This window comes from Andrographis paniculata, unplaced genomic scaffold, assembly GCF_009805555.1.
Source record: "Andrographis paniculata isolate CXL003 unplaced genomic scaffold, ASM980555v1 Contig95END, whole genome shotgun sequence".
In the NCBI taxonomy this organism is placed as follows: Eukaryota; Viridiplantae; Streptophyta; class Magnoliopsida; order Lamiales; family Acanthaceae; genus Andrographis; species Andrographis paniculata.
Window position 1 is genome coordinate 216594 of NW_026137634.1, and position 23856 is coordinate 240449.

Below are 23856 nucleotides of genomic sequence, written 5' to 3' on the forward strand. Positions count from 1 at the left end.
TTGAAAATGTTTATTTGACTCTTCTGCCAACCAAAATTGAATAAACAGGTGCACTCTCTCCAGATTTTAGCCTTGACACAGCTTGAAGCAGCAATTTCTGAGAGAGATGGCGGATCGTGTAAATGAGCAGCCACAGGCCATGCAGGAAGAATACCTTGATGTTCTCACCAAAGCTGGGGTGAAGACCGGCGTCTCTAAGCCCAGGTTGGAATCTCTCTCCTTATTGAATTCAACTTACAGACTCTTTTACCTCAAGTAAATTTTATGATGGGATTTTGTTTTATGCATGTAGTTTTCTTGGTGATGGTCGTATTGCGTGAGGAGCCTTTATATATATGTATATCTCAATTTTCATCATTTTTGTTGGGTTTGAAGCCTTGAAGGGAATTAGGAAGAGGAAACTGGTCTATTTTTGTTGTTCCTTTTTGGATTTCTTCTGGTAAATGGAGTTCTTATAGCATAACAGGTTTTGATGTTTACGGGCAAGTCTAGTTCTAACATTAAGAGACGCTGAGGTTTTCTGTCTTCTTGAAGAATATATAATCCCTTCACCTCGATTGGCAAAACCCAGATTTGTTTTCTGCACTCTCATGTCATGTCCTATGTACATTTGGAATTTAGTGTATGGGGAAATTTAACCAAGTCTGCACCCAATAAAAACCCAATCCGTCTAGGTGTCGAGCTTCTCTAAGGACTCTCCCAATGACATTTCCAACTGGTAAGTCTTGCCTCAAAAGGTGATGCCTCCCTCGTCACCGATTTGCCTCAGGCATTTCTTCTCTTCTTCCTTTTGGCCTCTTGCACATGGACGTTCTCAACTCCAGAAGTGTTGCTGGTATTTGAATCTGCCATGACAATAATGTTTCAAATGTTGATGGCTCTGATGCCATGTGCCATGGTACACTCAAATCTGTGGACACTGAATCAGGCCTTCTCCATGATCACCCATGTAAGAACCTTGCAATAATTATAGAGAGAAAGTAGTGAGAAGTTAGAGAGTAGTATCGCTCAAGGCTTCTGGATGCTTTACAAATGAGGGAGCACACCTTTATATGCAAGTCCAAGACAATTGGTCAATTTGATACAACAGTGACAAAGCTCACCGTCACGACATTGAACTGCGTTTGGATTGGGCGTGCTTCATGTCCTTTGCTTTGCAACCTTGCTGATTGGAGAATGCTTTCGATTCTTCTAAACATTCCAAAATCTTAGATTTATCCCACAATACCTAGCTACTACGTTGTCATGTCTTTGTACTTGGGATATTTGTTGAATAATGAAGTGTGAAGAGTGAAATTCCACAAGCTTAGTTAAGTTTGACCTTGATTGGATGAGCTCAATGAGCTTTTCGTGTGAAAGTTTCTCTAGTTATAAAGTCAAAAAATTCCAAGTACTTTTGGGGAGATGTGGATAGAGAGCATTCAACCGAATATAATGCTTTTCATATGTTGCTCTGCCAACTCATATAATTAATTATCTGATTATTTTGATTCAAAGGCATGCTTTCCCTTTCTCTGTTTTTTCCTGGTTCACAGCGTTTTTCTCTTTAAGCAGTCTGCTTGCTTTGATGTTAATAGACATGGAATCTACAGAAGCTTGTGCTTGGTGTTTGTCTGTGCAGAAAGAGCTTATCATTTATTTATTATCTGTAATTTATGGTCAAATGTGATATTAAACATTCTACAAGTTCTTGAATCAGCTTTTGCCTTTGAACCAATTTTTTGCTGTATTTTATTGTTAATGTCTATAAATTTTCTGGAATGACTGCTGGATAATGTTACCCATTCACTTTTACTGCATACCATCCAGTTGTACATTTTAGCTGATGGGACACATGATTTTAATAGTCAACAATTTGTCTTTTTTGTTCTTGGTATGCTGCATATTGTTATGCTATGGCTTTTATTATATATTCATTGTTACTATACCCTAGTTTTATGGAGCAAAAATAAATGAATTGGCATTTATTATAGGTTAGTGTTACGTGTCACTTACATATATATATATATATATTTTCGTAGGGGGGAAGTCCATAGAGATGGTGATTACCATCGAGCTGTTCATGTGTGGATATTTGCTGAGAGCACACAAGAACTTCTGCTTCAAAAACGCTCCGATTGCAAAGATTCCTGGGCTGGGCTTTGGGACATCTCCAGTGCTGGTCACATCTCTGCTGGGGATTCTTCTCTCCTCACTGCTCGGTACTATTCATGCATTTCTTTTATATTCCTCTTGATTGAGATGTTGGAGACGGAACATGCCTCTGTGTGTAAACTTGTGTTTGTCTTATGGTTTTTCCGCATGGATTTAGCTGTAATTCCATCCTATTGATGCCTATAGATATGGGTTTATGATTGTTTATCTTGGATGGTAATTCCATTAGGACTCATACATGTGAGTGCCCTGCAATTATGTATTCCAACATACTAATAACACCCTCCCCCCCACCCCCCCGAAAAAAAAAAAAAGAAGATCGCACCACACTTCATCATATGAGTGCAAGACATGGCCTGATGGCCTGCAGTTATACTGCTCCTTAAAAAATTTCTACTGTTATTGTAGTTCCATTTATACCTGGGTATGCTAATATTCTTCATGTCATGCCTATCTATACGTATTTGACTTCTTAAATGCTTGAGACTAAATCTTCCACTTCTTCTGCAACATAGTTGTGTTAGTAGCCCTTTCTTTTTAATGTACTTAACTCAACCATCACACTGATGCAGATTTGGTTGTTTAAGATTTCATATGCTAGAAAATAATATCTTTCATGTTTGCAGGAGGGAGCTTCATGAAGAACTTGGTATCAAGCTTCCAGAGGATGCATTTGAACTGCTATTTGTTTCCCTTGAGGAGCGGTAAGGGACGCCACAAGTTTCAACCTCTCTCTCTCTACCTTCCTTTCCTTTTACGGTTACTAATTATTAGTCTTTTCAATGAGTTTTGATATTTACTTTTTTCTTGTATGTGGCTAGGTCCAACCTGGATGTTATGTTAGTAAAGTCCATGCTTTACTGTTATACGCTACGGGTGTGTTTGTTTGGGGGTTTGGATTTTGAGTTGGGATTTGAATAGTAAAAATTTTGAATTTGAATAGTTGTATGATGTGATATAAATAGATGTTGATGTGATGTTTTGAATGTAAATTTGATTTTTAGTATAATATAAAAAATGAAAAATAGGTGTTTGATTTGATGTTTTTGGGGGAAAAAAATGAGATGAATAGTGTATTTAAAATTCAATCCCCCAAACAAACACACCCGTACATGTAGTTAATTTTGGACCTCCTTGCCTCACTACTAGGTTCAATGACCAACCCAAACAAAAGGCATCGTTTTTGTTTATTACTATTGCCAACAATATTCTCACACTTATCCATAATAAATGCAATAAACTCCAGGCCAACCTGCAAAACTGATTCTTAACTCATCAATTTTTTTAGTTTTGAGAAACTGTAATACATTTTGATATATATTTATTTGATTAGTTAGCTCTGGACCTAATTGAAATGGAGTACAGTAGGTTGCATATTACCCTAGTTCTATTCTCTTTCCTTGTGTTAATTAACGTTATCGTAAAAGAAAAGATGCATGCGGGTTGTTCCTTAGTATCTTTTCCGGCTTTTTATATTGATGCATGGTAATTTGTATGTATCTTCTTGTAGTGTCATGAATGATGGAAAATTCATTAACAATGAATACCGTGATGTCTACCTGATCACGACAACTGACCCAATTCCGTTGGAGGTCTTTATTCTTCAGGTCTGTATGTCTTTATCTATTTTTAGAAGTATTTTTGTATTTTGGCACTACATTTGGTTAAATAGTTGCAATTCAGTTATTCCGTGTTCTCGAAACTTTCATGCTCTGACAAAGATCTTTCTTTTAGTATATTTATATCTGTTGTTAACTTGCTAATTAATGAAAATGGGAATTTGCCACAAAAGCTAAGAAATAAAGACGAGTTACTCACCTTTGAACCTGAGTTTGAGACCTGATTTAAGCATCCAAGGTATTCTTACACATACCTTGCATCATCTCATGTCTCAGATTTCTCCTTCGTAAATTCAACGCCACTTCCAAGAAAAAGTATATGGTTTTTGAGAATCCTTCTTGATTGCGGCCTCATTATTTATTCTATGCTACTCCATTGCAATGCTTGCTAACCTTGGTTTGGCATTTACTGTTTGAAGGACTCTGAAGTTTCAGATGTGAGATATATAGCTTTAGAAGAGTACAGGAACATGCTTAGGATAGAAGATCCTCAATATGTGCCTTATGATGTGAATGATCAATATGGTCAATTCTTCGAAATTCTGTCCAAAAGGTATGTCACAAAGTTCCGTCTCTTCTTTCTTCAAAATTATTGTTAAAAGCATTATAATGTTTCAACTAGAAAAAATCAGTTGGAGGGTGTTTGAAAGTTCCTAAATGCCTTTTACCACTTAAATAAAGTAGTTCTCTGCTAGAAGCCAGTCAGCTTCCTGATTTCTTTGAAAATACAATAATTTCATTTAGACAATTTAATACCAAGTAGTAATAATATATTTGATTGAATTTCCAAGGGGATATCATTAAAAAGTTTATTTTTTACAATCAGATTTAAAATGGCCTTTAACATTAAAAATAGTTATACATTAGTCTTTTTTTCACAAACATCCAACTTTTTCTCCCCATGTTCTGATTTTATTTGCCAAATTTTTTTGATTATTACCTTTTATTCTCATTTTAACTTCTAATTCTGGTTTTATCTTGAAGTTGAAAGTAGAAGTTTTTGAAAACTCCTTGTTTGCATGTAGGTATATGTGGAATACATGTCTTGTACCTTAGAATCTTTGTAGATTTATGTTGTGCCACGTTGAAGTATATGTGGTAGTTTTAAACAAATTCTGAATTTTAAGGCTAGTTTTCCTTTTCTATTCTCATTCCTTTATAATAATAATACTTTTGTCATCAAAGCTGATGTTGGGCCAATTCCTGCAACAGTTGTGCATTTAGTTTTTCCTAATGTGCTATTTTTTAAACAGATTCAAGGTTATAAGCTCGGGTTGTGTTTCTCCAGGTACAAACAAAATACTGAAGAACGATATCTGAGTCTACAGAAGAAGCTGAATTGCTATGCTCGTGTTTCTGTTGAGACGGAGGTTTTAACACATTTGCATTATGTTTTCTAGTTATATCATGATTGATAGAATAACGTTTGGGAGTCAATGTGTGAACATGCTTTCAGAAATCTTCAGTATGGGAGACAACAAATCTCCATGGTGTCTTAGCATGGGGAATGCTTACTTTGCTTGTTAAGCAGATTAGTAGTACTTTTACTCCTTTCTGACTTTCATTGTCTCTAACCTACTCTGATGCATGTGTTCATGCATTGTGGCACTGGCACTACTTAAGCTGACAGATAATTACAATCTGTGTTTTTTAAGGACGTGTGACACAGTTATTTTTCTATTCTAACATTCTTCCCCTTTTGCCTAGCAGTTAACAGGGCTTAACAAATCAGACAAGGAAGCTCTGTCTCTAATAGTTGAAGCTGCAAGCTTCATGGATCAAATTTTCTTTTTGCAGGTTGTATTCCTGGCCATTTTTCACTGCTTTACCATACAGCATACATTTTTTTATTATTATTTTTTTGGTGTTCTTATCTATCTATTTTACAATGGAATGGGACATGTGCCTGATTATTTCTTCCCCTCCCGAACCTGAGGTTTCTCCTATGCCTCATTATAAATTTTAGGTCTATTTTTTGAGTGTGATGACTCATAAGTTTCTTTCTATATTTCCTCATTAAAACATCATACAAACAGGTCTGGCATAGTAATCCTTCTTTAAGAGATTGGCTAGAGCAGCATGCTGGTGAATCCCAACTGAGCAAATTAAAATGGATGTATTATCTTGTCAACAAAAGCCCATGGTATATTGTCTTAGCCAAATATTGGTTTCTCGGCATGATCTTACTGCTTGATTTTTCCCTTTGTTTTTTTTACATATGTTATCTCCATGAACTTATAAAACATCTTCTCTCATGAGTATGTGTTTGAGTTCTACATGCCTTTCTAAAGGTAGAGATGTAAGCATCACTGTGCTGTGACTTTGTCTGATTTCTCTACCACCTAATCACAAACATTTATATCATGCAAAGAATTTTCCAAATTTTTGTAAAGTGGTTTTACAGTGTAAATGTATTACATTATTATTGATTGCAATCATATATCAAACACAACTAGGTTGCTGAACTCAGTGTGATTTTTAACTTTTGAAAGTAGCTCTAAGTTAACTTTTTCATTTTTGCATGCTCATTTAGTTCACCTAAACTCCACAATGTCCTTTTCCCATTGAAGGTCCTGTTTGGATGAAAATGAGCCATTTCTGACAACTGCAGACTCAGCTGTGAAGCTGCTTCCTGAAGCGACAAAGCACCTGGCTGGGTGGAAAGGACTTGAATATAGGGTGGCATTTCCTATTGTGAAACCACCGGGTGCAAGCTTTTACCCTTCGGATATGGACAAATTGGTAAAAAAACGTCTCATGCCTTGTGTGTGATACATCTCTTTGTGCAATAATCAATGGTTCCTTTAAAGCATTCATTTTTATAGGAATTTGAGTTGTGGAAAAATAGCCTTCCAGAGGACAAGAAAAAAGAAGCAACGGGCTTTTTCAGTGTTATTAGGAGGGGAAGTGAAATTTTTTTAGATGAATCACTATCACCCACCACAGCTAGCAGCAGGATTCCTGTGCCTGCTCTATGTATTGTCCCTTTCTCTAAAGAATACTATGCTTACCTTTCAAAAGCTTCTGATCTACTGCACAAAGCTGGAGACTTGGTCAGCTCATCAAGGTAAGATGCTTTTTAGAGTAGATGAGAATTTGAAGTTTATGAAAAGAATCTCAAGAAGGGAACTGAGGAAGTGAATTCTACTGGTGCAGCTTGAAGAAGCTCTTGCACAGCAAGGCTGATGCTTTCCTGTCAGATGAATACTATGATTCAGATATTGCCTGGATGGAATTGGTTAGTTCTAACTCCTTTCCCCTTATATTTAGTTAATGGCTGTTTATTTTTTAAATTTGGACATCGTTTATTATGCCTTTCGTCTGCATGCATGTAACTACAAACTTCTTATATTCAATGGTGACACTGACAACTATATTACAAGACAGCTTCTTTAACAATATACTATGGCATTGTGAACAGGGCGGTCCTGACTTTCGAAGAGCCCAAGGCGAAATAAAAATTAGGAGCCCTTAAATATATATATATATATAATATCTTTTTACCTATAATAAAATATAAATAATAAATTTTTATTTTTTTTTAGTATTTTTATGCAAAAATATCAATAATAATAATAAGGCAAAATTGTAAATAATTTTCATGTAATGTTGAAACTTAGCATAAAATTTTCATGTACTTTAAAAAATTGTGTGGCGTCCTTTATACTTTAACAAATGTTATATGGAACTCACACCATACAAAAAAATATAGAGGAAGAAATCATCTTCTCATCATCCAAAAAATATAAAAAGGAGTTTATTTAACAATTTTGTAAGTATAAAAGGGCGTCATGCAATTTATAAATTATAGAGAGGATTTATACTAAATTTCAAAATAACAAGAGTGTTATTGACAATTTTCCCTAATACTTATTTTCTTCTTAATGCAAAAAAATAAAATAAAATAAAAATAAAAGACCCCTTATAAATGATATACTCCCTCCGTCTCTTAACAATTTATCAATTTTTTTATTTTGATCCGTTCCGTAACAAAGTATCAATTTTTTTTTTAAGTAACGGTACTTTCTACTAATATTAAAAATACCTATACAACTTACAATATATTACACAAATGTATTACCGCAAAAAGCAAACACATAATAAATAAGGGACAATGAAGTATATATATATTTTTTACCTATAAAAGAATATAAATAATTAGATAAAATAATTTTTTCTAGTAATTTTTAGATAAAACATCAATAACAGTATTAATATTAATTTTGTCTAAACATATTTATAAATAATATATTTTTTATTTATAATAAAATGCAAACAATTGAATAAAATAAAATTTCTAACATTTTTATATGTAAAATATTAATAATAATATTAATTAATATTAACTTTGTCTAATGCATACAAAAATACTTTCAAATTTTGAGGATACATGGATTTGAACCCAAAATCTCAGCAATATGTTTAAAAACAAAATATAACAAATTAATTAAAAGTGTAAAAAATTCAAAAAATTTAAACACGCGTGTGTCGGAATAAAATAAAGTCCATATATATATATTTAGATAAGTAATTCATGTAACATGTAATTATCAAGTTATATTCCTCAATTAGTACATAAAAATCAAATAATATGTATATATAAATATTTTATATATAACATAAATATATAATGGGTCCTATTTGGATTGTCGTCCGGGCCAGGGCCGGCCCTAATTGTGAAGGAAAATTTGCATTCCATTTGTGAAGAGGATTGGGTTCCAGTAAAAATAGACATGAGGACTTCGGTATATTTATTAGGATTCAATCATTCTTGCATGATACAATAGCTCGCTATTTTTATTTTAAATGGTTCAATAATTGTAGTTAATGTTCATATTAAAAATATTTGGATGTGTTGAAACCGGCTAAAATGTAGCTGTTCGGTTGCATTAAGTGGAGTTATATAAGTTCCCTAAATATATATTACATCTATGCCCCAATGGTAAATTGTAAGAAGCTATTATTTAATCTGGGTGATTTCCCCTTCAGGTATACTTGTTTTGGAGTAACTACAAACTTACATTTTTTAACACCTGCAACTGATCCCCTTCTCTACATGTAATTTGTTCTTGAATTAGGTGGTTGATTCTGAAGTTAAAAGTTGCACCATCTTTTGGGGGTTGGGGTGGGTGAGGGGTGTGTGATAGTGAGTTATGATATTCAATTTTTCCAGCTTCTTCTTAATATAGTTTCAGAAAGCATTCTTTAAGAAATTTTACCGGAAAATTAAATGTTTATTATTCTCTGTTTACATCTGAACTGAAAATCTGTATTGTTTTGATGGTAATCTTCAAGGATTCAAAGCTAGATGTTTCCATTGGTCCTTATGAAACATATGAAGATGTACTTTTTGGATACAAGGTATTCCTACTCTGCTGGCTACGTTTTATGGTATGGTTAAGTTAAATTAATCTTCTGGCATCGGCATGTACAAACATAATTGAGAAGTTGAAGAAAAAATAAAAATGGAGAGAGAACTATTTAGAAATTTGGCTTATGTTGTTTAAATACCTTTACATGTGTACATATACATCTTTCTCTTAATGATTGTCATTGTGCTCGCTAGGCAACATTTGATGCATTCATTGGAGTTCGGGATGATGACGCAACAACTCAAGTTAAATTATTTGGGGATCAGTTGCAGGTGTTGCATTTAAATCTTTGGTAGTTATTTCATAATTGGATTCATTCTTCTCAACCTTATTAGTTATATTATTTGGTGACCACGTGCTCCTAGTTTTTAGAGAAGAATCTTCCGATGGATGATGCCTATAAGAACGAGAATGTGAGAGCTTACCCAATCCGAGTCATCAACCTTATTTATAATTCTGGGGTGAGTGCTTTTATAGAGCAATATCCACTAGTAATGTTGAATTGTGTTATGATCTCCCTCAAATTAGATCGAAAAAGCAAATGAATGCAATTGTCTACTGGTTTGGTAGCTGTGGTTCTAAATCAAATTTAGTTTTGAAAGTGTGAGATAGATTATAATGTTATTCCTTATCTGCAGCTTTCATTTTATACTTTATTTTCCTATGGATCCCCTCATCACGTGCAAACAGTTTTTTTTTTGTGGCATTGTAGTGAGCACTTTTTCATAATGATATGCTGTCAAATTTGAAATTTGAACAATCTCCCACTTTGATTTCATGTTAGATGACTACTTTATGTAAAGCTTTGGCTAATAGAGAGGTTTCATACAAGAATGTTTTCAGAACAAAGCTTCTCTCCTCCAGTTCTTCTATCCCTGCAGCTGTAGTAACGGCTATGCTTAATCTGATACACTATGTTGTCATAATAAAATAGTTTCACATGGGATGGGTTTGTGAACTGACTTCATGATTTTAAACTGGAGTTTCTTTACCATATATCTTAGTTCTATCTGTCTGATCTTAAGCTTTGTTCCATTATTGCCCCATAAAGTGAAGTATTTGTTGTTAATGCATCTTATTGGCAGGATTTGAAGGGTCCCCAACCTGTTGCATTTAACCTTCCGACTGACGAGCAGTTTGTTAAAGACAGAGGATCATGCATGGTCATGCTCAAGAATGTCTCACAAGCAAAGTATATTTCTTCCTTAAGATGGCAATTTGTGTTCTGGACTAAATGATCCAGGGTTGCCTCTTTAAGTTAATCAGGGAATGAAATATTTTAATTTTCTTAGATATAGTTTTTCAATGCATTTTTGTTGAGCTGTAATACATCCAGTCGTCCTCTTTTTTGTCCAGGTTTCAACTTATTATTCAGCCTATTGTCAACGCATGCATAGTGAAGGAACAACAAAAATATGCAGATTTTGACTCTTACTTCACATTCATAATTTGTCACGAGTGTTGCCATGGTATCGGACCTCATTCAATAACACTTCCTAATGGGAAAGAATCTACTGTGAGATTGGTAAGCTGTGTTGTATTATAATTATTGAATAGCAATACGAGTCGCTTGGCAAAGTAATTCTTTGGTCCTCTATATGTTGATACATCTTTTTTTCTGTGTAAATTGTAATCTGCAAGATGACATACTTTTTTTTTTTGGTGTGCCACAGGAGTTGCAAGAACTTCACTCAGCTCTAGAAGAAGCTAAAGCAGACATTGTGGGACTTTGGGCCATAAAATTTTTAGTCAGCAAGGTGAATAATTGTTTGATATTCCCATTTTCCACACCTCTTTGTTCTCTATGTTTCCAGTGATTGTGCTGTTGGAGATTTTTCCTGTCTATCAAAAGCTTTCAGTATCTCCATTGAAAATTCATGGTTTCTGTTATCTCCCCTTGGCTCGGCCTGAGTTTTGATAATTTGGATCTTGATCGATTGCTTTCTTTATTTCTCATCATTTTATCCTACCATCTTTTAAAGTTTTCAATAATTGCCTATTTGTTGATTCAATCCCATTTTATTATCAGTTATTTCCTGTTATTGGCTTCATCATGACAGGTGTCGAATCTTTACATGAACTATGCTAGACATGGTTCATTCCATTTGATTCTTGGTTTTAAAGTGCATTTTTTCTTGTGCTTCGCAGAATTTACTCCCGAAAGCCTTACTCAAATCTATATATGTCTTGTTCCTCGTCGTTTGCTTCCGGTCTGCACGATTTGGCTTGGAGGAAGCTCATGGGTATGCCTGCTTTGCCTTGCTACCGTAATTCTTTTTGCTTGACGGCAATAATGATGCTTTTGCTTTGTTGGATCAGTGGTTTTCTTGGCGTTGTCATCCATACTTTTGAAGCACATTTATACAAAATGTCCTTACTCCTTAGCATAATTAACAAGTTTGAAAGATGACTTTGGATGATTGTACTGTTTTTGTTAACTAAGAGACAAAATTGTAAGAAATGACTAATAGGCGCATCTAAATATCAATAATTTTATGTTGTTGAATACATCCAGGAAAGGGCAAGCATTGCAGTTTAACTATTTATTGGAGAAAGGATCCTTCATCTTGCACCGAAATGGCACATTTTCTGTAGACTTTGACAAGGTAACAATAACTTATCAAAATCTTTGATTCAAGATGAAGTGATTTACAGAAGTATATTAGGTTGAAGATGCAATAGAAAGCTTGAGTCGCGAAATTCTGACAATACAAGGAAGAGGAGACAAAGGGGGCGCAGAAACACTTTTTGCAAAGCACTGTATGATCACACAGCCATTAAAAACTGCCACTGAGAAACTTAACAAGATTCAGGTATGATCTTTGCCTATTATTTCACTCCATTAATCATGAAAAAATATCATGGCGGCCGGGTTTTCTATTCTAAAAATTCAGCTAAAAGAAATTTTATTTAGAGTAAATTCTGGCTAATAAAACTTGGGACTTTGTCCTATGTATTAAATCAAAATGTTTTGTATAGAAATGCTTATAATTTCTACATGTATTTGATTGCAGGTTCCAGTGGATATATTGCCAGAGTTTCCAATTGCAGATAAAATTCTGGGCAAGAACAAATATAGGTCTTGAAAGGATAATCTTGGATTGGATGTATTTTTTATTTTGTCCGCGTTATTGCTATTTTCGTCGATGTTTTGTTGTAATAAGCCGAGGGAGGAGTCGAGCCAGCATAGGCATAAGCATAAGCATGGCAAACAACTTGGACGTACTTAATTATACTGCCGTTGCTCTGTAAAACAGAACATGCAAGTATATTTTTATTTATTTCAATATATTTACTATTCACCTTTACTACCTAGCACATCTATAAATAAAATATTGTTCTTTATTTAATAATTTTATTAGATGAACTACCTAATTTTAGAAAAAAACATATAAGTGTTTACAACAAATATCAATTTAAACAAAAATAGTATTTTGTATATATTTTTTAATTAATAAACTTTATGCAATAAATAATTTTTTTTTATATATATATTATGCTAAAATAAAGTATTATACAATTTATTGTATTATTATTATTATAATAATAATAAAATAAATGATGTGATATGTGATTTATAAATAATCGTAAGGTAAAATAAATAGAGCCTAGTATTTAAGCAATTGACCATTGTGCCAGTTGAGTTGAAGACCTCTCTCAGTCCTTGATTTTCGCCTTCTCAGATTGAATCGAGAGAAAATGGCCGATCATGTGAATGAGCAGCCGCACGAAGAGTATCTTGACGTTCTCACCAAAGCTGGGGACAAAACCGGCGTCTCTAAGCCCAGGTTGGACTTCCCTTCTTCCCCTTCAAAACCTTCAACACATGAAAGAAATTTGCCGACTTTTAATTTTTTGGTTCTTTTAGTGATTGATTATAAGTTTATAACCGTATTTCAATTAATACGTGTGATTTTCTTCGTGGTTGGGATGATTTGCGTGGACCACGTCTTTTTGTTTTGTTTTTCTTCCTGGATTTTGCTGCGGCGAAGTCAAGACAATTAAGAAAACAATTCTGTGCGTGGGCTGGCTGTTTGTTATTTCACTTATTATTTTATTTTTAAAGGCTGATCATTAGGGTGGCATCAAGGTTTACGTAATTCTAATCTTAAAGTTTGATATAATCGATTTGTTTTTCTGTATTTAAAAGTTTGGGAAAGAAAAAAAAATTGTTTTTTTTCGGTTAACTTATGTTGTATAGACAGTGAAGTTCTTTTAAATATATTTGATTTGATTCCTTGTAGTATTTCGTAGATATACCATTATACAGTATAATTTGATACGTGCGTGTGTCATTCAAAAAGGCATGGTTTACTTCATTCATATTCAGTTTGCCTGCTTTAATATTTGTAGATACTGTATTATATTTTCTTCCAAAAGACTTCTGACTATGGGTCAACTTATGGTAGTTACATTTGCTATCCGCTGACTATTGGATAGGTTTCTTGAACTAAGCTGGATAAAACTTGTTTTCCATTCTACTTTGGTGTCTATATAGTGTCTATATATGTAGAATTGTGCACTTTTACTGAATGGCAATCAGTTATAGTTTTAAGGCTTGGGACCTCTAGATTTATTAGTCAAGACGTTATCTTTATTTCATCTCTTGAACGCAACTCGTGTTAATGCTTAATTTTACCTTTGAAGTAACATAAAATCATATTGTATTGGTAGTACTTATGTGAGAGTGAGACCTATATATATTTTTCTTTTCTTTTCTTTCATAGGGGAGATGTCCATAGAGATGGTGACTACCATCGAGCTGTTCATGTGTGGATATTTGCTGAAAGCACACAAGAACTTCTGCTTCAAAAACGTTCTGATTGCAAAGATTCTTGGGCTGGGCTTTGGGACATCTCTAGTGCTGGTCACATATCTGCTGGGGATTCATCCCTTGTCACAGCTCGGTATAGTTCATGTATTTTTTTAATTTTACAGTTGAGCAGCATGTTGTAGGCTGAAATGTGATCTTGTAAAGACAAGATAGCTCTCATGGTGCCTATCTAATCTATGTGGGTTTGATTTCTTAAATGCATGAAACACAACCGTTTCCAATTTATGATAACTCCTTACCATTCCTAATGCATTTAGCTCTATCGGGACACTCTTGATGACTTGGTTGTGTAGGATTGCTTAGGCCTTAAAAAAAACTTTTCATATTTGCAGGAAGGAGCTTCAAGAAGAGCTTGGTATTAAACTCCCAAAGGATGCATTTGAACTGCTATTTGTTTTTCTTCAAGAGTGGTTAGTGGGCAGATAGCAGTTTTAAAATTTCTGTTTGCTTTGTTTTCCTTTTGTAGTTACCAGCTATTAGCTTTCTTCAATGTGTGTGGGGCCTTCATGTGTAAGCATTTTCTGATGGAAGTTATTAACAAGTATTGAAATTGAAACCATAAGAAGAGATTTACATAATTACATTTATATCTAGATGAGAATATGTCTTGATTGAATACAGTCAAACATGTCTTTTGGCTACAGATAGTGGGTTAGATGGTTAGACTGCGTTAATGAGAAGTCGTCATAATGATAAAACTTCTATAGAAATTTTTCTAGTTATTGAGCAGACCCCCTGCCTGGTGATTGGGCATGTAGCATTGAGAAGTTATGTGGAAACTTGTGTCTTACCCTTAGATGAAATTATTTTGACTTAAGTACTTTGTGTAGAACTTTAGTTCCTCGATTTATTTAATTATTTGGCTGTAGTGCATTCATATGTCAACTGTTTTGAGCATCTAAATGGACGTTCTTAGAATAAAGAAATGGATATTGGAATGTTTTGACTGTGTTGGTAATGCTGATGTACTATTATTTCTAGATTGTGCCACAATGATCTCCTTGAATTTTCATTTAAATGAAATTTTTGTTAATTGTTTTTTTGTGATGAGCTAACCAAATTATTTATTTATCTATGAGTATCATTTCTCTGCCATCTCTTTAATATTATGCACCTTCTTGTAGTGTCATAAATGATGGAAAGTTCATTAACAACGAATACAATGATGTCTACCTTGTCACAATGATAGATCCGATTCCATTGGAGGCCTTTACTCTTCAGGTCTGAGGGTTCTCTATCTGTTTTTAAAAGTACTTTTGATGTTACCATTAATTCATTATTAGTTTGTTGCATTTTGGTCTATTGACCATTTCTTTTATTCTCATTGCTTTCATGCTAACTGAGGTTTTTTTTTTTTTTTTTTTTTTTTTTCTGTTGCTGGTGATATTTTTATAATGAAAATGGGTAATTGCCACCAAAAGTCACACAGTAAGATGAGGTCTTACTCAACCGTGGACCTGAGTTTCTGATCTGTTCTAAGCATCCAAAGGAGTCTAATATGGATTGCTTTAGGTTATTTATGTCTCCAATTTCTTATTTATGACATTCTATGGAGCTTCCCTGCCATGTTATACTAGAGGCGGTTGATCTTGCTTGAGTGTTTAGCATCATTTCCCTCACACTATCTTCTGAATTTATTCGTATTGCCACTTATATCTTTCCTATTGTCATTATAAGTTAATTTACATTGCTAGAACATTGCCATTACTGAGTGATTTATAATGCTGCTAATTAGACTCACATTAGACGTACAATTTTCGTGATTTGCATTGTTGGGGTGCTCCATGTTGTTTCTTTCAATCCTTGACAAGAATGTTTTTGATATGTGAAGTAGACTAATACCTTGAGAACCTCCATGATGGCAATCATCCTATTCCATAATTCCTTGTATAGTTGAAGATCAATAAAAACCCAACTGATTTAACAATTTTCTTCGAAGGAAAGAAGACATATTTGTGGGTTCTTCTTGTATGAATCCTTGATAACTTATTATATGCTATTTTATTGGCAAATTCTCACCCCCTTCGATTGACACTTGCCATTTTAAGGAATCTGAAGTTTCAGCCGTTAAATATATATCTGTAGAGGAGTATAGGAGGCTGCTTGTGAATGAAGATCCTCATTATGTGTCTTATGATGTGAATGATCAATATGGCCAACTCTTTGAAATCTTGGCCAAAAGGTATGCGGCAAATTGTTCTGATTACTTTCTATTTCTTTTTGGTAATGAGTATATTGTCGTTTCATTTTCAATTCTTTATCTTCCGATCTCCTTTTTGCTCATATCTCCTTCCCCATTGATATCCCATTGTAAAACCTTGCTTGGTATAATACCTACAACTGATGTTGTGCCAATACCTGCAATGCGTGTGTATTTTACTTTTCCTCATGCATTTTTTATTAAGAGTTCTAGTTAATGACCTAAACTTTTTTTTTTTGGCTGATAACCTAGGTTATGTTTTTCCAGGTACAAACAAAATGCTGAAGCACGTTCATTGAATCTACAGAAAAAGCTGAACTGTTATGCTCATGTTTCTCTTGATGCAAAGGTTTTAACTTCTATACATTTTGTTTTCTAGTAATGTATTTATATGGTTCAAGAATTGACATTCTAACATCAGTAGAATTTGTGATGGCAAAATCTTCAGTGTTTTATAAATTGTACCACTTTCTTCATTGAGTTTTCAGTGTGTAAATAAAACTTTATGGGATGTCATAAACTATCGAAGAGATTGCTACTGGCTGAAAGCCACCAGTCCCTGATACCTTTTAGATATTCATATTTCATTTGATAGAATTGTGGAAAAACATTGCTGGTTAAATGAAATGCTAACAGTGTTCCAAATCAATTGGCCACTTCAGCTATCAGTAGTTATAAGGCATAAGCTTATTGAATTGATGTAACTGTTCCCTACATGCTGGATTCTATGAATGAGACAGGGATAGCATATGTGATCTATAATTGTAATTAAATGTGTGCCCCATAGTTGTAATTTCGGGGATAGGAAAGGTAGCAAACTATGTTGTGGGCTACTGTTTAATAATCTTCTGATACTTTTAACGAGCCATGTGTTTGATTTTTTATTCTATGGTCATTTATACCCTATGAATGTTGTACTCGATCTTGTGGTTTCTTTGAGGACGAGTTTGTAAGCTCACATTAAATTGTCTGATAGTTCTCTTGTTGTCTTCAAACGATAGTGCTTAGATGGGAGTTTATCCTCTAGAATGGAAAATAAATTTTTTGGTTCAGGGATCGGAGGAATTATCAAATATGCTGATGCAGTTGCTATGCTATATTAACACTGTTCTCCTTATGTCTAACAGTTAACTGGGCTTAGCAGTGCAGACAAGGAAGCTTTATCTCTAATTGTTGAAGCTGCAAAAATAATGGATCAAATTTTCTTTCTGCAGGTTGTATTCCTTGCCATAGCCATATTTATGCATGAATTCCTTAAATCAAACCTTTCCTTTTGCCTTCTTATTATATTGACAATGAGGGGGTATGCACTTGATATATATATATATATATATTCTTTCAACCCTAGAGATCACTTCATCTGCGTATGTTATATAAGTTTAATTTTATTTTTGCCACGTGTGTGGTTTTTTCTCAGTACAGAATCATGCTTCGCCTTAAATAATCTATTGATTTTTCTTCTTAGTTCAGACTTCTGAATACATTGAACATATTGTCCGTTAGTTTTTCTTTTCATTTGGAACCTGACAATTCATAAGTTTCTTTTGTGTTTTGTCGAATTTGAACAAACAGGTTTGGTGCAGCAATCCATCTTTAAGAGATTGGTTAGAGCAGCATGCTGATGAATCCCAACTGAGCAAATTAAAATGGATGTGTTACTGCATCAACAAAAGTCCGTGGTATATTATCTTAACCAAATACCGATTCTCTGCTTGCCCTTTCTGTCTTGGTTTTTCATCTATTTGTTTTGTATAAGTTGTCTTAGTAGACACTTTCTATCAAGAGTTCTTATTCAAGCTTTAAACGCCTTGATAAAGTTACAGGCATATGCTGCTTTCTGAGGTGACTTTGGTCCATTTGTTTGCTACCATATTGTGAGGATGTAAATAACCTAACTCTTCTAAGATGATTTCTCTTGTAGAATTCATACATAATTGAAATTTATCACCAAACATCTTACATTAGGTTGCTGGTCCCAGCAATGTAGATTTGGAACTTTTGAGGATATCTTCACTCTAAACTTTTATCCTTTCTGCATTCTTGTTAACTTCATTTAAATTCTAAGCTTCACACTATTTCGCCCTTTGAAGGTCTTGTCTGGATGAAAATGAAGCCTTTTTGACAACTGCTGACTCAGCTGTGAAGCTGCTTCCCCAAGCTACAAAGCCAGTGACCGGGTGGAAAGGACTTGAATATAGGGCGGCATTTCCCAGTGTGAAACCGCCAGGTGCAAATTTTTATCCTTCAGATATGGACAAAACGGTATAGAATATGTCATCTTTTATTTGCAGTAGGCCTCTTGATTCAACATCCAAAGGTTTATATGAAGTTTTATTCTCTATAGGAGTTTGAGTTGTGGAAAAATAATCTATCAGAAGACAAGAAGAACGAGGCAACTGGGTTTTTCAATGTTATAAGGAGGGAAAGTGAAAGAATATTGGATGAGTCACTGTCACCCACATCAGCTAGCTGCAGTATTCATGTGCCTGATCTATATATTGTCCCTTATTCTAAGGAGTACAATGATTACCTTTCAAAATCTGCTGATCTACTGCACAAAGCTGGAGACTTGGCCAGTTCACCTAGGTAAGAGGACATTAGATTCAGGTGGGTGAAAGAAGCAAACAAAGAAAACTCAAGAATGTGAATCTTTTTGGTGCAGCTTGAAGAAGCTGTTGCACAGCAAGGCTGATGCATTCTTGTCAAATGAATACTATGATTCAGATATCGCCTGGATGGAATTGGTTAGTTCAATCTATTTTTTCCAGTGAAAAATGTAGTTTTAAGTTTTCTTATACAGTTATATGTTTACTTTCTAAGATCACACAGAGATTATTTTGGTTTGGTCTGCACTGATGAATAAATCACAAAGCAGCTATTTTAACAACATACTTGAGTGTGAATGAAATAATCTGCCTTCGAAATACATCATTTCAACAATTTTAAGAAAGATCCTCTTAAAAAAGTAGATGAGTTATAAATGAGTTGAAAGGTGAAGCATCATGATTGTTGTGTGTTATATTTTACGGAAGTCGAGATATCTAGAACATATTCTTTAACATACTTCTGAGCTGAATATTTGTATTGTTTCTATGCTTATCTTCTAGGACTCAAAGCTAGATGTGACCATTGGCCCTTACGAGACTTATGAAGATTCAATTTTTGGATACAAGGTATTCTGACCCCACTTAGCTTGATTTATGATTTAGTTAATTAAATCTCTTTTCTGCAGCATTTTTTAATATAACTGAGAAGTATGATATAAAGTAGATGTTTAAAAATACCTATTTGAGTTTTGCATGTCTTAGATACTTTGTTATGTTTTACATCTCTATTGTTCTCTTCTTTCGATATGGTATATATTTGTTCATGATTTCTGTATTGCTCCCTAGGCCACGTTTGAAGCTTTCATTGGAATTCGGGATGATGAGGCAACAGCTCAACTTAAACTATTTGGTGATAATTTACAGGTGTGTGTATTTAAAGCTTTGTTTATAATTTTATAATTTGATAATTATTCTCAAAGGACCCTCCTTAGGTTTTGGAGAAGAATCTTCCTATGGATGATGCCTATAAATCTGAGGATGTCAGTGCAGCCCCAATTCGAGTTGTCCAGCTTATTTATAATTCTGGGGTGAGTTTTTATTTAGAGGCACGGCAATTAGTGATGTTTGTCCAGCAGTTTTCCCATCCATGTTCTGATGGATTCGTGGAGTGATAAGATGTTTCTAAACTGACTTTTTTCAATTAACTCACTTTAGTTTTATCTGACATAGGATCAAATACTTTTCTCTACTGTGCACTCTGTTCCAAAGAAGCTGCCCATGTTTTGCAGCAAAGCTGTGTAGTAGGTCTGATATGTGTGGTAACACTAAATCTCTTTTGATGCATCTTACTGTAGGATGTGAAGGGTCCACAAACTGTTGCATTTAACCTTCCAAATGACGAACGCATAGTAAAGGACAGAGGAACGTCTATGGTCATGCTCAAAAACGTCTCTGAAGCAAAGTATGTATTGATTCTTAGAGATCTTTGCCGATGCATTTTACTTTAGCTGTAATTCATCAATTACGTCTTCGTTTGTTCAGGTTCAAACTTATCCTTGAGCCGATTGCAAATGTATGCATAGTAGAGGAGCAACGTGAATATGTAGACTTTGACTCATTCTTCACACACACAATTTGTCATGAGTGCTGCCATGGTATTGGACCTCATTCAATAACACTACCTAATGGTAACAAATCTACTGTGAGATTGGTAAGCTGCATTGTTATACTATAACTCTTGACTATTCTCTTATGTTCATTTGATTTCTTTATAATGGTAGGAGTCTTGGTTGACTATTTCAGTGAATTTATGGTACATCATGGTGCTATTGTCAACATGATAAAAACGTAAAGATCGCTGTGTTACACTGATCTTCTTTGTGCCGAAATTGCAATCCATAGCTATAAAGTAACACTGTGTTCCCCAATTCTGTATCCAAATGCCAAAAGTGATGCTTTGGTCATTTTCCTTCAAAAGCTCAAAGTTAACATTAATTCATATTTCTTCATTTCCTTGTACATTTAGCTCCAAGATATTGAAGAATCACTTCTCATTTCTATCTTGTTTAAATGATGGGATGTTCATTATCTTTGTCCTTGTTTTCTGTTACGATTATTCAATGACGACTTCACCTATCAAATGAAAATGTTCATCTAATAGGGAGGTATATCATTCACATGTGTATACTTATATTGTGTATATTCAATTCATCAAACTTGTTTCCTCACATGCCAATAGTGTTCTTTTCAAAGTCATTGGCGACACTGACGCCTTACTATCACTATGTTAAAATTATTGAATGACCACCCACCTTAAAATTTGAGTTAATTGAGAGGCATAGTATTTTATATTTCTCATTTGTTTTAATACTTCAACATTATTCAATTGAGATAAGAAAAAGTAAATTTTATGTTTGGAGATATTTGTGGTGAGTCTAATACCCTTACTTGACATTGATTTGAGTGTTTGTTTTGTGGTTATATCTTCATGTTGTCATTTTTATTCTAAGTAGTCATTGGCCAAATCACTCTTTCTTGTGATCATTGTCTTTAGAAGCAATGCGTTCCCAACATTCAAGTCGATTATTTGCTTGTACAATGCAGGAGTTGCAAGAACTTCACTCAGCTCTTGAAGAAGCTAAAGCTGACATTGTTGGACTTTGGGCCCTAAGATTTCTAGTCAACCAGGTATGCTATCAAGTGAAATCTCCATTCTCCCCTTTCCCTCTGTTCATGAAGTTTCCAATTACCATGTCTGTGGCTTGAAGATTATGTTTTTCTGAACTCCTTATTGAATGTGTCAATGATGTTGAATTATAGTAGGTTGGATCCTAATAAATCCAATTCTTCATTTTTGTCATCATCATCACTTCCTCCTCGTTCGTCTTTAAGTAAACTTTAGCTGTCCTAAAGACCGATCAGCATCAGGGGCGAGTCTCATTCAAATCATTTCCTGTCATTTAATAAATGGAAGTTGTTGCTGAATGAACGAAGTTGTCAAATTGTCATCAAAGTTATACATAGTTCTCTCTTGCTGAATTGTTCAATTTTATTTATTTATTTTTTCCTGTGAGCACACAGAATTTACTCCCAAGGACCTTACTCAAATCCATGTATGTCTCATTCCTTGCTGGCTGTATCCGTTCTGTACGCTTTGGCTTAGAGGAAGCTCACGGGTACACCCATTTGTTTTTCCTACCATAATTTGCTGCCTGCAGGGATGCACTAACATTCCGATCTCTCTGTATTCTGTCCCATGTCAGGAAAGGGCAAGCACTGCAGTTTAACTACTTATTTGAGAAAGGATCCTTTGTCTTGCACCCTGATGGAACATTTTCAGTTGACTTTGACAAGGTAATACCATATCTGATTTAAGTTTCTGCATTTACGTCTTTTCAGGCGAAGTGATCTGCTGCACCTGCATTCATTTAGGTTGAAGATGCTGTAGAAAGCTTGAGTCGCGAAATTCTGACCATACAAGGAAGAGGCGACAAAGGGGCTGCAAAAACTCTTCTTTCCAAGCATGGCACAATGACTCAACCGCTGAAAAATGCACTCGAAAAACTAGAAAAGATTCAGGTACGATCTCCATGTGCTATTGATGCAAGAATTGTCGATGCTGATTTGGTTAAAGAGTTTTAACTCTGTGAAATGTACGTTATAAATAATGAAAAAAATTGGGAATGATGCATCTATTTGATGTTGGTAAATCTATAAAATATTATATAGTGATTTGATAATGTAGCTTAGATTGTATAGTGTATATGATTTTGTTATATTTGCTTTATTTTAGTATTATATTTGAATGATATATAAACATAATGTGATGATTGGATGAGGGAAACTATAGTCATTTAATGAAAAGCCTATAATATGTGTTGTGTTGAGTTTCTGGCAATAATAATTAATAATTTGTAATTTGATATAAATACATTATTTTGTGGAATATTATATGAGAGTTTTATCAAATAATTTATGTTTGTGGATTGCAGGTTCCAGTGGATATATTGCCGGAGTTCCCAATTGCGGATAAAATTCTGGGCAACATCAATAATAATAATAACTCTTGAAAGGTTTAGTTGGTTCATCAATCACCATAATTTATTTAAATTTCTTGTGTTTATTATGCCATGCCCGACTTGTTAATAAAACAAAGGGCAATGACTCGAACTTTCTTTGGCTTGCATACGAGTGCAGTGCACATCTTTATTCAATTTTTCTATCTATCAAGTCTAATGAAGTTGAAATTTGCATATTTGTTCAACAGTTATGCTTTTTGACATATGTTGGATGTGTTTGTCTTTGTAGTTGTATCCATATTCATGTTCACGCATGGAAGATGATTTATATATTAGAATTATTTATTAGTATTATTTGGAGTGAGTGAGAATACAGTACATACAGTGCATGCAGCATACGCTTTCTCTACAGAATTTCCATCAGATAGTTCATTTATTTATTAGTATTAGTATTAGTATTACTATTACTATAGGGACGAGGTGACGCCAGCGAGATACATACTCTAAAAATAGAAGAGCGACTGAATTGAATTGGGTAACGGAAAGGCCGTACGAGTGTCATGCATGCATGCATCTCGATTCTCTCTCACTGGAAATTGGAAAAAGCGCTTTTTGAAATGGATAAATGCAGAAATCGCACTTCAATAATGCGCAGCTGATCAGCCATTTGTTCCCTTTTTCGATGACGTCACGTCACGTCACGTCGCTCTCCCATTCCTATTTCTGCATCTGCATCCACTTTCTTCACTTCCCCATTCATATTCATTGCTTTTCTATTTTTGGAAATCAGTATCAATTTATTCCTTTTATTATTATTACTATTCATATATATAAATAAATAAATAAATAAAAGGCCATAGGTCTGCCAAGTGCGTGCGCAGTAGAGGTTTTTCTGACAGAATGAATAGTTTTGAAATATTTTTTAGAGTGAATTATAATGGTTTAAATGAAAATTCATTTAATATCTTTTATATATATATAAATATGCGTAGATTTTCTTTATTATTATATTTTAAATTAATTAGCCCTTTGTGGGTCTTCAAAAAAGTTTTAATTCTACCAATAATATTTCAAAATTTATGGCAAGTATATTAATACATTTTCTTTTTGTA

General features: G+C 34.1%; 2 protein-coding genes across 2 annotated transcripts; both read left to right on the forward strand.

The window, feature by feature from the left end:
- The first annotated feature begins 2 nt into the window (after positions 1-2).
- Positions 3-12447, forward strand: LOC127243638 (nudix hydrolase 3-like). The gene is made up of 21 exons (XM_051263755.1): positions 3-204; positions 2022-2201; positions 2781-2858; positions 3665-3761; positions 4193-4326; positions 5062-5143; positions 5484-5570; positions 5810-5916; positions 6344-6515; positions 6599-6840; positions 6930-7011; positions 9069-9134; positions 9340-9417; positions 9511-9606; positions 10231-10337; positions 10502-10670; positions 10819-10902; positions 11294-11388; positions 11661-11751; positions 11812-11958; positions 12160-12447. Exons 1-21 carry the CDS (start codon positions 107-109, stop codon positions 12229-12231), a joined length of 2364 nt encoding a protein of 787 aa, XP_051119712.1. The 5' UTR covers positions 3-106; the 3' UTR covers positions 12232-12447.
- Positions 12448-12780: 333 nt separating this feature from the next.
- Positions 12781-23098, forward strand: LOC127243639 (nudix hydrolase 3-like). The gene is made up of 21 exons (XM_051263756.1): positions 12781-12933; positions 13873-14052; positions 14312-14389; positions 15104-15200; positions 16028-16161; positions 16447-16528; positions 17307-17393; positions 17752-17858; positions 18270-18441; positions 18524-18765; positions 18842-18923; positions 19287-19352; positions 19572-19649; positions 19718-19813; positions 20081-20187; positions 20268-20436; positions 21330-21413; positions 21807-21901; positions 21989-22079; positions 22158-22304; positions 22718-23098. The coding sequence occupies exons 1-21, from the start codon at positions 12845-12847 to the stop codon at positions 22793-22795; spliced, it is 2361 nt and encodes a 786-aa protein (XP_051119713.1). The 5' UTR covers positions 12781-12844; the 3' UTR covers positions 22796-23098.
- The last annotated feature ends 758 nt before the right edge of the window (positions 23099-23856 follow it).

What these genes read in the sequence shown, in the direction of transcription:
- LOC127243638 (XM_051263755.1), top strand. Translation starts at nt 107, where the DNA reads ATGGCGGATCGTGTAAATGAGCAGCCACAGGCCATGCAGGAAGAATAC. An exon ending in TGGAGGTCTTTATTCTTCAG is followed by an intron (nt 3,762 to 4,192) that starts GTCTGTATGTCT and finishes TACTGTTTGAAG; the next exon opens with GACTCTGAAGTTTCAGATGT. An exon ending in ATGTACTTTTTGGATACAAG is followed by an intron (nt 9,135 to 9,339) that starts GTATTCCTACTC and finishes TGTGCTCGCTAG; the next exon opens with GCAACATTTGATGCATTCAT.
- LOC127243639 (XM_051263756.1), top strand. Translation starts at nt 12,845, where the DNA reads ATGGCCGATCATGTGAATGAGCAGCCGCACGAAGAGTATCTTGACGTT. An exon ending in TGGAGGCCTTTACTCTTCAG is followed by an intron (nt 15,201 to 16,027) that starts GTCTGAGGGTTC and finishes TGCCATTTTAAG; the next exon opens with GAATCTGAAGTTTCAGCCGT. An exon ending in ATATCGCCTGGATGGAATTG is followed by an intron (nt 18,924 to 19,286) that starts GTTAGTTCAATC and finishes CTTATCTTCTAG; the next exon opens with GACTCAAAGCTAGATGTGAC.